This window comes from Hyperolius riggenbachi, chromosome 9, assembly GCF_040937935.1.
Source record: "Hyperolius riggenbachi isolate aHypRig1 chromosome 9, aHypRig1.pri, whole genome shotgun sequence".
In the NCBI taxonomy this organism is placed as follows: Eukaryota; Metazoa; Chordata; class Amphibia; order Anura; family Hyperoliidae; genus Hyperolius; species Hyperolius riggenbachi.
In genome coordinates, this window is record NC_090654.1 from 75,728,538 (window position 1) to 75,741,744 (window position 13,207).

Genomic DNA, 13,207 nt, shown 5'->3' on the forward strand with positions numbered 1-13,207 from the left:
TTCCTATCCCCACCAAAAGGCAGTTTGTGAAGTATCTCTTCGACCTGGGCTTTAAGCCAGTGGACCTCTTTGCGATCCTGGCTCCAGGGGACCATCCGCAGTATTACGATGTGTCCTTTCTCTCCCAGCAGGGCATGGAATCTTTTTTGGAGGAGCGGTTAAAAGAGTCTGAAAACAGCGAGTGGCACGGCTTTAAGGTTATTCCGTTGTCCAGGCAGACGCTGGAGAGAAAGGCACACGTTGTGGTGCATAATGAAAGCATTCCGGTGCGGGACCTGATGACTTGGGTCCAACACTATGCGGACATAATGTCCCCGCCACACAGGGTCCTGGACGAGCTCGGGATCTGGTGGGGGGAGTATGAGGTGGCGATCCGACTCCGTGTAAAGGAGGGGGCCGTTACCCATATTCCCCGTTCCGCCCTCATAGGGCGGGACAAGGTCATCACGTACTACCCGGGCCAACCCAGGACCTGCAATAGGTGTGGGAAGCGGGGACATTTGGCCAGCAACTGCCCGGATCTGAGGTGCAGTCGTTGCCAGGAGTTTGGGCACTCTGCGCCGTCTTGCAGGCGGATTAAATGTAATTTCTGCTTCGAGTTTGGGCACCCGTACACAGAGTGCCCAATCTCCTGGGCAGCCATGCCCTCGGATCTGAAGGTAGCCATGTTGGCTAATATGGGAGAGAGCCAGGAGGTCTCCGTGCCTGATCCTAGTGTGTCTGTTGAGTCTGTCCCAGTTCTTAACGTGTCCACGTCCAGTGTGAATCCGTCCTCTGTAGTCCCTTCCCCTGGCTCTCTTTCAGCTGACATGGCCTCCGGGAGGCAGTCTGGGCCTGAGTCATTGGCTCCTGCTCGGGATGCTGTTCAGGGCGGAGGTAACCCTCCTCCCAAGGAGCAGCGACCTCAACCTGCAAGGAGTAGGGTGGGGGGCGGTCTTAGACCCCTCGCTACTGCTCCTGCAACACGGCCTCAGGCCCCTAAGCCTCTTCCTAGGAGGCAAAAAACAACTAGAGTCCCTCCAGCCACTGCTTCCTTGTCAAGTGGCTCTCCTGTCCCCCCCCCCCCCTCAGCCCCTGCCACATCCCTTCCCCCTCCTGGCCCTCCAGCTCCTGTTGTGTCCCTTCCCCCTCCTGGCCCTCCAGCTCCTGCTGTGTCCCTTCCCCCTCCTGGCCCTTCAGCTCCTGCTGTGTCCCTTCCCCCTCCTGGCCCTCCAGCTCCTGCTGTGTCTCTTCCCCCTCCTGGCCCTCCAGCTCCTGCTGAGTCCCCTCCCACTCCTGGCCCTCCAGCTCCTGCTGTGTCCCTTCCCCCTCCTGGCCCTTCAGCTCCTGCTGAGTCCCTTTCCCTTCCTGGCCCTCCTACTGAACCCCCTCCCCCTCCTGGCCCTCCTGTCCTAACTGTCCCTGCCCCCCCTGCTGTTATCCCGCCCCCTCCCACTCCTGCCTCCCCTTCCACGTCCACTGACAGCAGTACCTTTAAGTTGGCTTGTCCCGTCCCTTCTGCATATTCCTTTGCAGCTCCAGGACCTACTGGGGCGGCTTCCGCTCCCTGGAAAAGGGAGCATCTCTCTTAGGAGGATAAGGAGTATTTAGAGCAACGCTTTAGGACAAAGAAAAAAAAGGGGATTAAGACTTTGTCCAAAATCCCCCTGGAGGATAAAAGGGAAGCACAACGGGTTGATGCCTTCCAGAGAAGGCAAAAAAACAAAGACCTGAGCCTGTCAAACAGGTTTGACGTGTTGTCTCCTCTTGGTTCAGAGGAGGAGGAGATGGTCGTTGAGAGTTCAGCCCCCGTTGAGGAGACATTGTGATTTCGTGTTGATGTATTTCCTTTTGTAAATGTTGTCAGTTTATTTAATTTTTGTCTTATGTTTAAAGAAGGATGAAGGGAAACCTTAAATCACTCTGATGGCAGTTCCCCCACCACGATCAACGTTGCCAGTATTAAAATGACCAGGGCTCGAAAATTGGCTTTCTCGATTTTGGCTGCCCATGAGGCTGATGTGTTTTTCCTGCAGGAGACCAGGCTCACCTCTGCAGCTGACCTCTGGTTGGCTGAGAGGGACTGGGTGTCCGGTCCGAGCTTTTGGTCCCTTGCGGGAGAGCCTGGTAGTGGTGTGGCAGTCCTTTTTAGGGCTGACATGGTAACTTGCCGGCGAGTTATTGAGGTGGAGGTGGGTAGGTGTCTGGTCCTGGACGTCTGCATGAGGGGGCAGGATCTCAGGCTAATTAATATTTATGCCAACCCCAGGTTTAAGGGGGAGAGAAAGCGCCTTCTCACGCAGATCAGGCCATACCTTTTTTCAGCCTATCCTGTGATCCTGGGTGGTGATTTTAACACCATCACTAGGGCCATGGACAGGGCAAGGGCCCAGGTCCGGATAGGTGTAGATAGTCAGTATTTAGTTAGATTAGCTAATGAGGCTGATCTGGTGGATGTGCACATTCGTCACTCCCCAGGTCTCACGGGTTTCACCTTTTATAGAGGTAGTAGTAGGTCCAGGTTAGATAGATTTTTTGTTTCAGAGAGCCTCATCACTTCAACTCCTAAGTTGTTGGCGGTGCAGTTCTCAGATCACTTTATTCTGTCGGTAGGCTTGAATGCTTCGGATGCTCCTCCCAGGGGTCGGGGTATCTGGAGAATGAATTCGACCTTGCTGCTGGAAGCTGAGATAAGACAATCCTTTGAGGAGTTTTTTCAAGCACAGGTCTCCATCCTGGACTGCTTTGACAATAGGTCTGAGTGGTGGGAGGAGGTCAAAAAACGTGTCGTTAGATTTTTCAAGGGTCTAGCTACTCGTAGAGGTATTGATAGAAATCTGGCTTACCAGGCTCTGAGGGAGAGGTTGACTGTCCTCGTTTCTGAGGGCGGAGATCCGGGGGAGATCTCCGAGGTCAAACTTCGCCTTAAGCAGCAGCAGTACGACCGGCTGACTTCTTTGGCTCTGGAAAGGGATCATGGTAAATACCACTCGCCTGACCCTTACCAGAGTTTCAAACAAAGCTCGGCGCTTAAGACGGTCATCGGTTTCATGGATGGCTCGGGGTCTCTGGCAAAGTCCAGGTCGGAGATCCTAGCCAACGCTAGAGAGTTTTACGCTGACCTGCTTGGGGAGAAGCCACTTGACCAGGCGAGGATGGAGGACTTCTTGGTTTCCACGCCAGGTCTGGAGGATATTGATATTTCTGCCATAGACTTGACAGTGGAGATTACTACAGACGAAGTAGCAAGAGCCATTGGTGGCCTTGCGCCTAAAAAGACTCCGGGCCCGGATGGACTGACGGCCGAATTTTATAAGCCTTTCGTGTCCACCCTAGCCCCTCAATTGGCTGGTGCTTTCAATGATTGCCTTGCTGAGGGCCAGTTACCACCCTCCATGAGGCAATCTGCAGTAATCCTGCTGTCAAAGGGTCGTGATCCTGAGATGATTGAGAATTGGCGCCCCATCAGCCTTCTCAACGTCGACAGAAAGATCCTGGCGAAAATTTTGTTCTGGCGGTTGTCCCAGATGACAGACGTACTTTCTCGCCATCAGCACTGCTCTGTTGTGGGAAGGAGCACGCTCTCAGCATTGTTAGCTGTCCGGGAAGGCCTGGAACGGTGTAGGGCTGAAGGTTGGGGAAAGTATTTGCTGACGTTGGATCAGTCCAAAGCCTTTGATCGGGTCAATCACAAGTACTTATGGCGGCTACTTACTGTATATGGTTTGCAGGGGGGGTTTGTAGATTGGTTGCGAACTTTATATAAAGGGGCTGAAAGTTTCATGCTGATCAACGGATGGGTAGGCCAGCCTTTCAAGGTGGGCTCGGGGGTCCGACAGGGTTGTCCACTGAGTTCTCTACTTTACGTGTTTGCCATCAACCCCTTCGTGAGAAGGCTGGAGGGCGGCACGCTTGGTGGGGTTCCGGTGGGCATCTCTGGGAGCTCATCACTGAAGGTGGTGGCGTATGCTGATGATGTCACTGCGGTGATCTCGGATGCAGAGGAGGCGTTGGTGGTGGCTGAGGAGATTGCCAGGTACTCATCGGCATCTGGTTCGAAGATCAATCCGGATAAGTGCGAAACTTTCTGGATGGGCAAAGATGGAGAGTCCTTTGGACTTCCCGGATCCTTTCCCACGCCTCAAGACGAAATTAAGATTCTTGGCATCAAATTTGGCACAAGTGATTATGGCCTGCGAAATTGGGTTAGCAAACTAGCTGATGTCGACAGGAAAGTGGTTCGCTGGAAAGGTTGGAGTTTGACCTTTAGGGAAAGGATTGACCTGATCAAGACTTATCTGATACCAATATTATTGTATGTCAGTTATGTCGCAATTTTGCCAGCATCACTGTACACCAGGGTCAATGGCTTGTTTTTCCTAATGTTATGGGGAAACAAGCTGAACCATGGAATATTACCTATAAAGCTAGGCGGGAGGGTGGCTTAGGTATGGTCAACCCGATTGTTTTTTTCTTCTTAATTTTTATTAAATACAATATTGGTAGCATGTTAATGGAGAACCCGCCTGGCTGGGTAGGGATTTTTCAGACTTGGTGTGAGCCTTTCCTTAGAGAATGGAAAAGCGGTGGCCCGGTGAAAAAACTGAGGACACGTCATGGCTATCTTCCGGCCTATGTCTTGCCTTGCTTAAAGAAATTGTGGCAGTGGGGATTGACGGTGGAGGACATCAGATCGGTCGACAAGAAAGTCCTGTCGGCCAGGTTGGTGGACTCCTACTTTCCTGACTCACTAGCCTTGAGGGATTGCCCAGGCACAATTTTGGAGGAGGGCTTGCGTCTGTTGAATTCACCGCGGGTTCCGAATAAATTGTGGGACATCGCCTGGCTTACCTTCCAGGGCAAACTCTACGTTGGAGGGAACATGAAGTGTCGGGAGGTGGCGGAACGTGGTGCCCTCGACAGGAGTGTGCTGTTGAGGAGACCATGGACCACTTCCTGATGTCATGTCCTTTTAATGTAGAAGTGTACAAACAGGTGGGGAGGGCTCTGAATATCCTGTTTCTGGTGCATCTTAGTTATGCCGAGTGGGCCTATGGAGCTTTCAATCAGCGCCAGGGTTATGATTTGTGCACGTTATATATAGTAAGTTTAGTGGTTAGGAGACACTTATGGTTGGCACGATGTGATTTAGCCATTAGACAAAAAGACTTGCCCGTCAAGGTGGTGGTGAGCACTACTCTTGGTGAGGTGAGGGTCATTCGGTACTTGGAGAGGGAGAAGCTGGGAAGAGGAGCTTGGGTTCTGGCTTGGCAGAACATCAAGCCTCCTTGACTTAGTGGAAATCTCTCCTGGGTGGGGCTTAACTGTCTCTCCTCTTTCCACTCTAGATTTTTGATTTTCTCGCCATTTTTGAAGTATTGGCCGCAGGCACACGGGGAGCATCCCTTTGTGCTTCTTTTTATGTGTAGGTGAGGTCTGTCCCGTGTTTTGGGTATTAGTTTTTATTTTCTGTCTTGTCTTGTGTAGTGTCCTTAGTCTTACGTATTCAGGTGTCTCGGGCGTAAAAGTCCCGTAGTATGTATGAAGTATGTGTTGGTGTTGTCCTTTCACTTTTTGGTGGTGGTATATGGTGTATGTTCCTTTTCTTTATTTCCTTTATTTTTTTGTCTTGTCGGTATGGATGGTGTATTGTGGGTGTTGTCGTTGTCTTTTGGTGATGGTATATGTTATATGTGTTTTGATTTTCTTTTTTTGTCTGGTTGTCTTGTCGGGGTGAATGAGGGTGAATGGTGTCTCCTCAACATGGTTATTGTGCCTTGATATAAAGACGACAGTGGCGGCTCCAGGAATTTTTTTTAGGGGGTGCTATGCAGGTGCTGGAGCAATTTCTGGGGGAGCTGACGGCCTGCTTGGCGCGCCGCGGCAAAAAATGGGTGTGGCAACAACCTGCGGCGCGCTTCGCGCGCCGCGGTGAAAAAATGGGCGTGGTCATGACCGGATGAGGGCGGGGCTAACTGTAATTTAAAGTGAACCCAGGGTGAGAGTGATATGGTGGCTGCCATATTTATTTCCTTTTAAACAATTTTAGTTGCCTGGCAGCCCTGCTGATCTATTTGGCTGTAGTAGTGAACTGAATTACACCAGAAACAAGCATGCAGCTAATCTTGTCAGTTCTGACAATATTGTCAGAAACCCCTGACCTGCTGCATGCTTGTTCAGGGTCTATGGTTGAAAGAATTAGAGGCAGAGGACCAACACGGCAGCCAGGCAGCTGGTATTACTTAAAAGGAGATAAATATGGCAGCCTCAATATTATTCTCACCTCGGGTTCCCTTTAAAAGTGCAACGCAAAGACAGAGGGCCCAAGTTTTGGTGACCCTTTTCCCAGAAAATTCACATAATTGTGCAGGTGTTCTCAAGAAAATACACGTAATGTGAGCAGATTTTAACAAAAAACACGTCCAATGACCCCAATATGCACAATCGTTATCAGATATGGCCCCAATATGCACAATCGTTATCAGATATGGTCCCAATATGCACAATCGGTAGCAGATATGGTCCCAATATGCACAATCGGTATCAGATATGGTCCCAATATGCACAATCGGTAGCAGATATGACCCCAATATGCACAATCGTTATCAGATATGGCCCCAATATGCACAATCGGTAGCAGATATGACCCCAATATGCACAATCGGTAGCAGATATGGTCCCAATATGCACAATCGGTAGCAGATATGGCCCCAATATGCACAATCGGTAGCAGATATGGTCCCAATATGCACAATCGGTAGCAGATATGGTCCCAATATGCACAATCGGTAGCAGATATGGTCCCAATATGCACAATCGGTAGCAGATATGGTCCCAATATGCACAATCGGTAGCAGATATGGTCCCAATATGCACAATCGGTAGCAGATATGGTCCCAATATGCACAATCGGTAGCAGATATGGTCCCAATATGCACAATCGGTAGCAGATATGGTCCCAATATGCACAATCGGTAGCAGATATGGCCCCAATATGCACAATCGGTAGCAGATATGGCCCCAATATGCACAATCGGTAGCAGATATGACCCCAATATGCACAATCGGTAGCAGATATGACCCCAATATGCACAATCGGTAGCAGAAATGACCCCAATATGCACAATCGGTAGCAGATATGACCCCAATATGCACAATCGGTAGCAGATATGACCCCAATATGCACAATCGGTAGCAGATATGACCCCAATATGCACAATCGGTAGCAGATATGACCCCAATATGCACAATCTGTAGCAGATATGACCCCAATATGCACAATCGGTAGCAGATATGACTCCAATATGCACAATCCGTAGCAGATATGACCCCAATATGCACAATCGGTTGCAGAAATGACCCCAATATGCACAATCGGTAGCAGAAATGACCCCAATATGCACAATCGGTAGCAGAAATGACCCCAATATGCACAATCGGTAGCAGAAATGACCCCAATATGCACAATCGGTAGCAGAAATGACCCCAATATGCACAATCGGTAGCAGAAATGACCCCAATATGCACAATCGGTAGCAGAAATGACCCCAATATGCACAATCCGTAGCAGATATGACCCCAATATGCACAATCCGTAGCAGATATGACCCCAATATGCACAATCCGTAGCAGATATGACCCCAATATGCACAATCCGTAGCAGATATGGCCCCAATATGCACAATCAGCATCACCTGGAAAAGAAAAGAAAAACCCATTTACTCACCTACAGCCAGAAGACCTTCTTTCCCGACCTCCTGTCCCGACCTCATTGTGGCGCGCAGCGCCCGCGCGCCCACGATCCTCTTCCTTCCCGACGTCACGACGAGACTTCCTGCCTGCATGCAGAGAGCAGGGCTACGGGAAAATGGCCGCCCGAAGCCATGCACTGCAGACTCGAAGTCTGCAGAACAGGGCTCCGGGCGGCCATCTTACCGTAGCCCTGCCTGCTGCTCCGTGCTGCCGCTGTGTGAACTGACTTGGCGTCTTTTAGACGCCTGAAGTCAGTTCACTCCAGGGGGTGCTTTGGGGGTGCTTGGACAATTCTAGGGGGTGCTTGAGCACCCCCAAGCACCCCCCTGGCGCCGCCCCTGAAAGACGAAGTGTTCTTTTGTTGATTATGGCTTATTATAAGCAGGTATCTCATTCTTATTTTGTGAGCAAAGTGTTTTCCTGTTTGTTCATAGCTTGATACAAACATTGTTTTTCTTCGTTGTATATATGGAATAAGCCTATCCTTTGATTTGATGCATCACTGTGTATTATTTTTCTTATGTCATGATGTATGTTATGAAATTATGTTTGACTGGTGATGGCATACTTTTACTTATTTATTTATTTACTTTGTATGCTACCTGAACTTCTTTAATAAAAAATTTAACCCTAAGACCCCCCAGGTGGTTCCTATCCTTAAGCCCCCCCCCCCCTACCTCGTGATGCCTAATCCTAACCTTCCCTCCACTCTCGAATAAAAAAATCTTGCCTATAAAAGGGTGCCCTTTTGTAGCAGAATCAAAAAAACCTTGTAGCTGAATAAAAAATATGGGCTACAAAGGGGCGCCCAACTGTAGCCGAAAACCTTGTAGCCGAATAGAAATATGGGCTACAAACGGGTGCCCTTTTTTAGTCAAAAACCTTGTAGCCGAATAAAAAATATGGGCTACAAAGGGTGCCCTACTGTAGCTGAAAATCTTTTAGCTGAATAAAAATATGGGCTACAAAGGGGTGATCTTTTGTAGCCGAAAACCTTGTAACCAAATAAAAAATATGGGCTACAAAGGGGTGCCCTACTGTAGCCGAAAAAAAAATATGGGCTGCAAAAGGGCGCCTGCTTGTAGCCTATATCAAAGCTCGGGAACCCTTTTCACTACCTTGCAGCTCAGGAGGCGTACGTTAAAAAGGGGCGCTGGGAAAAAAGGGCGCGGGGTTTTAAACGATAAACATGGATAACGTTTAAAAATATAATGTACTATATTTCGTTTAAATATTCGTTTTTATAAAGTTATAAATCATTAAATAATGTTCATGAAATCGGCAATTGTGAAAATGTTAATCTTCCGTTTAAAAAGTGAAATGTATAATAACGTTTAAAAAAAAATTAGTAAGTAACCCTCCCTGTACCTACCCCTAACCCCTAGACCCCCCTGGTGGTGCCTAAACCTAAGACCCCCCTGGTGGTGCCTAAACCTAAGACCCCCCTGGTGGTGCCTAAACCTAAGACCCCCCTGGTGGTGCCTAAACCTAAGACCCCCCTGGTGGTGCCTAAACCTAAGACCCCCCTGGTGGTGCCTAAACCTAAGACCCGCCTGGTGGTGCCTAAACCTAAGACCCCCCTGATGGTGCCTAAACCTAAGACCCCCCTGGTGGTGCCTAAACCTAAGACCCTCCTTAGTGATCACTGTATTGTGTGTAGAATAATGTTTTAGAAACAGTAAAGGATAAAATATATTACAATTTACGTTACGTACTGATCGCTTTATTTTGTGAATAATAATGTTTTACAAACAGTAAGGGATAACATTTAAAATAATGTTTTATTGAAATAGGAAACGTAAATCATCATCACAAGCAGTTATAAAACATTAAAAGTCTTCGGGCGCCCTTGGAAAACGTTATTATTCTCGGGCGCCCTTTTTTCCCGTTCGGCGCCCAGTAAACGATATTTATTATGGGAGTGAATGGCGGCGCCCCATTTGTCCACTAGCCTCCTGCGCCCTTTTTTACTGTTACCGCTTAGGAGCCCTTTTCAACAGATCCCGAGTGGACAAATGCCACCATTGTTGTGATTGTGCCGAAGGAAGCTGGTACATCTCAAAACTCTATTTTAAAATAATGGTCTCCGGAGCAGAAGCTGCAGACGAAGCAGGTGGTTTTGGTGCATGGCGCTCAGCGCTTAGTGTCACAGCTGCCCGCCGCCATAGCAGTAATGTTATACTGTGCTGGGCACGTAAGGGTAATTCGAGGTTCGAACCTCAAATTTCATCTCCATCTGAGTTGCGACGACTCAGAGGGGAATAGTATTTTACGTCGCCGGGGATTTAAGCGGCAGCAGGGTAAGCCGTCATTCGTATATGTATGTGCTGCAGAGTTGAAGCAATTACAGTTTAACTACTTGACGACCGCCCCACGCCAATGGGCGTTGCCGCGGTGGCAGCCCCAGGATCGCCTAACGCCAATTGGCGTCAAGTCCTGGGCCACTAATTTGCGCGCGCATCTCATGCTCGGGGGGTGGAGCTCCGCCCCCTCTCCGCCCCCTCTTCAGGCTCGGGAGACTGTTAGACGGCGAGATCGCCGTCTATTTACACCGTGCAGCGCTGCGATCAGCAGCAGCGCTGCACTGAGGACAGCCGTGTGACACGGCTGTCCACCTGGGGGACAAGAGAGCGATCGGCAGTGATAGGCTGAAGCCTATCACAGCCAATCGGTGTGATAGGCTGGCTTGGGGAGGGAGGGAGGGAAGCTGGCTGGGGGAGGCAGAGGAAAGGGTTTAAAAAAAAAAAAAAAAAAAAAGCAATCATAAATATTTATTTAAAAAAAATAAACAACTGGGGGGCGATTAGACCCCACCAACAGAAAGCTCTGTTGGTGGGGGGAAAAGGGGAGGGGAATCACTCGTGTTCTATGTTGTGCGGCCCTGCAGCTGTGCCTTAAAGCTGCAGTGGCCATTTTAGCCAAAATGTGCCTGGTGTTTAGGGGGGTTTACCACTGTGGTCCTCAAGTGGTTAAAGGGCCTGTTTCCAGTGATGTTCATCCAGATTCCAGATACCCAAGTGTCCCAATCTGACCCTGAATCCCTACCATAGTCCTATATCTATCTATGTATCATAGTCTAGGGCCAATATAGGGCAAAGCCAAATAACTTGTATGTATTCTTTTTGGATGTGGGAGGAAACCTATGCAGACACATGGAGAACATATAAATTCCTTGCAAATGTTAACCTGGCTGGGATTCAAACCAGGGACACAGCATTGCAAGGCAAGAGCACTAACCACTATGCTACCGTGCTGCCCGTTTCATCTCCGCCATCAAATCACTCATATAGGCACGGACAATTGTCTCAGAAGATAGCAGCATGCAGCTCTGGAAGTCTGGCCTGCAAGGATCAACCGGTGAAGGGGCTCCAGATCAGGTCATTAATCAGCCAAAGAGCTTAGATCCAATAAAAAGAACTTGGGCTAATGAGCGCCTACACAGTCCTATCAGATAATCAGTGTCGGGAGTTGTGCTTTAATGCCCAATCCTGCTCAGTGCCTGCGGCTGCTGTGTATAGATAGCAAGGCTACTGGCGTGAATTAGGAGTAAATAAAAAAATAAAATAAGAGACTATTTTTACTTCACTCCTGAGATAAGCCCAAAGCTTGTAACCCCCTGACCCCTCATCACTGTTCTATTGATTTATATTTTCTACTTATCATTATTTTCAGGGTATAATATCCCCACTGAATTTACTCAGTACTGCATAACAGCAGCTTCGACGGGGAGGCCTTGAATCAGCCTGACCTTTCTGCTTTTAGATGTGCTCAAGTTCAGCATGATTTTCTCAGATTTTTTTTATTTTTATGTTTTTTTTTGTAATCACCTCTCCGGTTCTGGGTGTAAAGTGAACTCTGACATAAACGCATCCATGATCTTATTCAGAGAGAACAAAAACTCCACAGCAGGCCTCGGGTACAGCTCATTTTTATCGACTACGGAGCAGCGAGCTCGGCCGGCAGCCCAGGGGGGGTTGTAGGCGGTCGCCCTGGCCTATTTTCATGGTTCTCTGAGAAGAACAAGTTGTAAAATAAGCTAGATATGATTAGGCAAGTGTAGAATGACCATTTGAGGTCGGATCAGTGAATAATGGCGCACAGCACCTCTGCATAAAAATGGCGCCGCATTAAAAATATACGCTTATCGCTATTTATCGTTAATACTGCATAATATTGGCGCACAGGAAAAAAAAGAAGAAAACGGCACACACTAACGTTATTTATCAATAGCGCCGTTCATATGCCAAACAGTAGACGTTATTGCGCACAGTAACGTTATTTATCAATAGCGCCGGGGGGGTCTTAGGATTAGGCACCACCAGGGGGGTCTCAGGGTTAGGCACCACCAGCTGGTGGTTAGGGTTATGCACCACCAGGGGAGTGGTTAGGGTTAGGCACCACCAGGGGGGTGATTAGGGTTTGGCACCACCAGGGGGGTCTTAGGGTTAGGCACCACCAGGGGGATGGTTAGGGTTAGGCACCACCAGGGGGGGTTAGGGATAGGTACAGAGAGGGTTCTGTGTGTTAACGCTAAATAACAATAAGGGTTTAATGCTAAATAACAATACGATTTTAACGTTAAATAGCGATAAGCGACAAATGGATTAGCGGCAACACCGTGCGCCATTATTCGCAGGCGCCATTTTCAGATTGATCCATTTGAGGTGGGTACATTTAAAAATAATGCCGGTAAATTATGGTGCAGGGTGATGGCAGTAATGATATCTTGTTGTTAATATTATTTAATGTTTTAGGGCATTTCTAAGCATTATCATCTAGCATTATTATACATTACCTGGTCATAGGGTTGCCACCCAGACTTTTTTTGGCCGGAATGGTCAGTATTTTACCCCAAAAGCCGGTATTTAATTTGTACCAGTGCGTCTTTTACCAGTATTTCTCCTGACCCCAGAAATCACACAAGTGGCCCAGTAGGAGGTGGGGATAACAATTAGTGTTGGGCGAACACCTGGATGTTCGGGTTCGGGAAAGTTCGCCGAACATGACCGCGATGTTCGGCATGTTCGGGCCGAACCCCGAACTCCCCGAACATCCCGCTTTTGGGGGCCCTATGGGGTCGCAGGCATAAGGGGGGAGCATGCCCCGATCGCGGGGGGGGGGGTCGGAAATTCCCCCCACCCCCTCCGCTAGCGCTCCCCCCTCTGCCCGCTTCCCCATACAAAAGTTTCAGGAAGTAAAACAGTACCGGTGGTACTAGTGGGTGGCTGGCAGTGGGCGGCACTGTGAAGTGAGTGACTGAGGAGGAGGAGTCCGGAGAGTGACGCGTTGAGGGAGGCCGGGCAGCGGGCGGTTCAGCAGTAGTACGGTACTACTGCTGAACCGCCCGCTGCCCGGCCTCCCTCAACGCGTCACTCTCCGGACTCCTCCTCCTCAGTCACTCACTTCACAGTGCCGCCCACTGCCAGCCACCCACTAGTACCACCGGTACTGTTTTACTTCCTGAAACTTTTGTATG

General features: G+C 49.0%; 1 protein-coding gene across 1 annotated transcript in view; it reads right to left on the reverse strand.

The window, feature by feature from the left end:
- CHST13 (carbohydrate sulfotransferase 13) overlaps positions 1-7,824 on the reverse strand; it is an 841,732-nt gene extending 833,908 nt beyond the window's left edge. Inside the window, exon 1 of the mRNA XM_068253082.1 lies at positions 7,706-7,824. Coding sequence (XP_068109183.1) covers positions 7,706-7,823 — 118 coding nt within the window. The 5' untranslated portion in view covers position 7,824. The remainder of the gene's footprint in view (positions 1-7,705) is intronic.
- Positions 7,825-13,207: the final 5,383 nt, after the last annotated feature.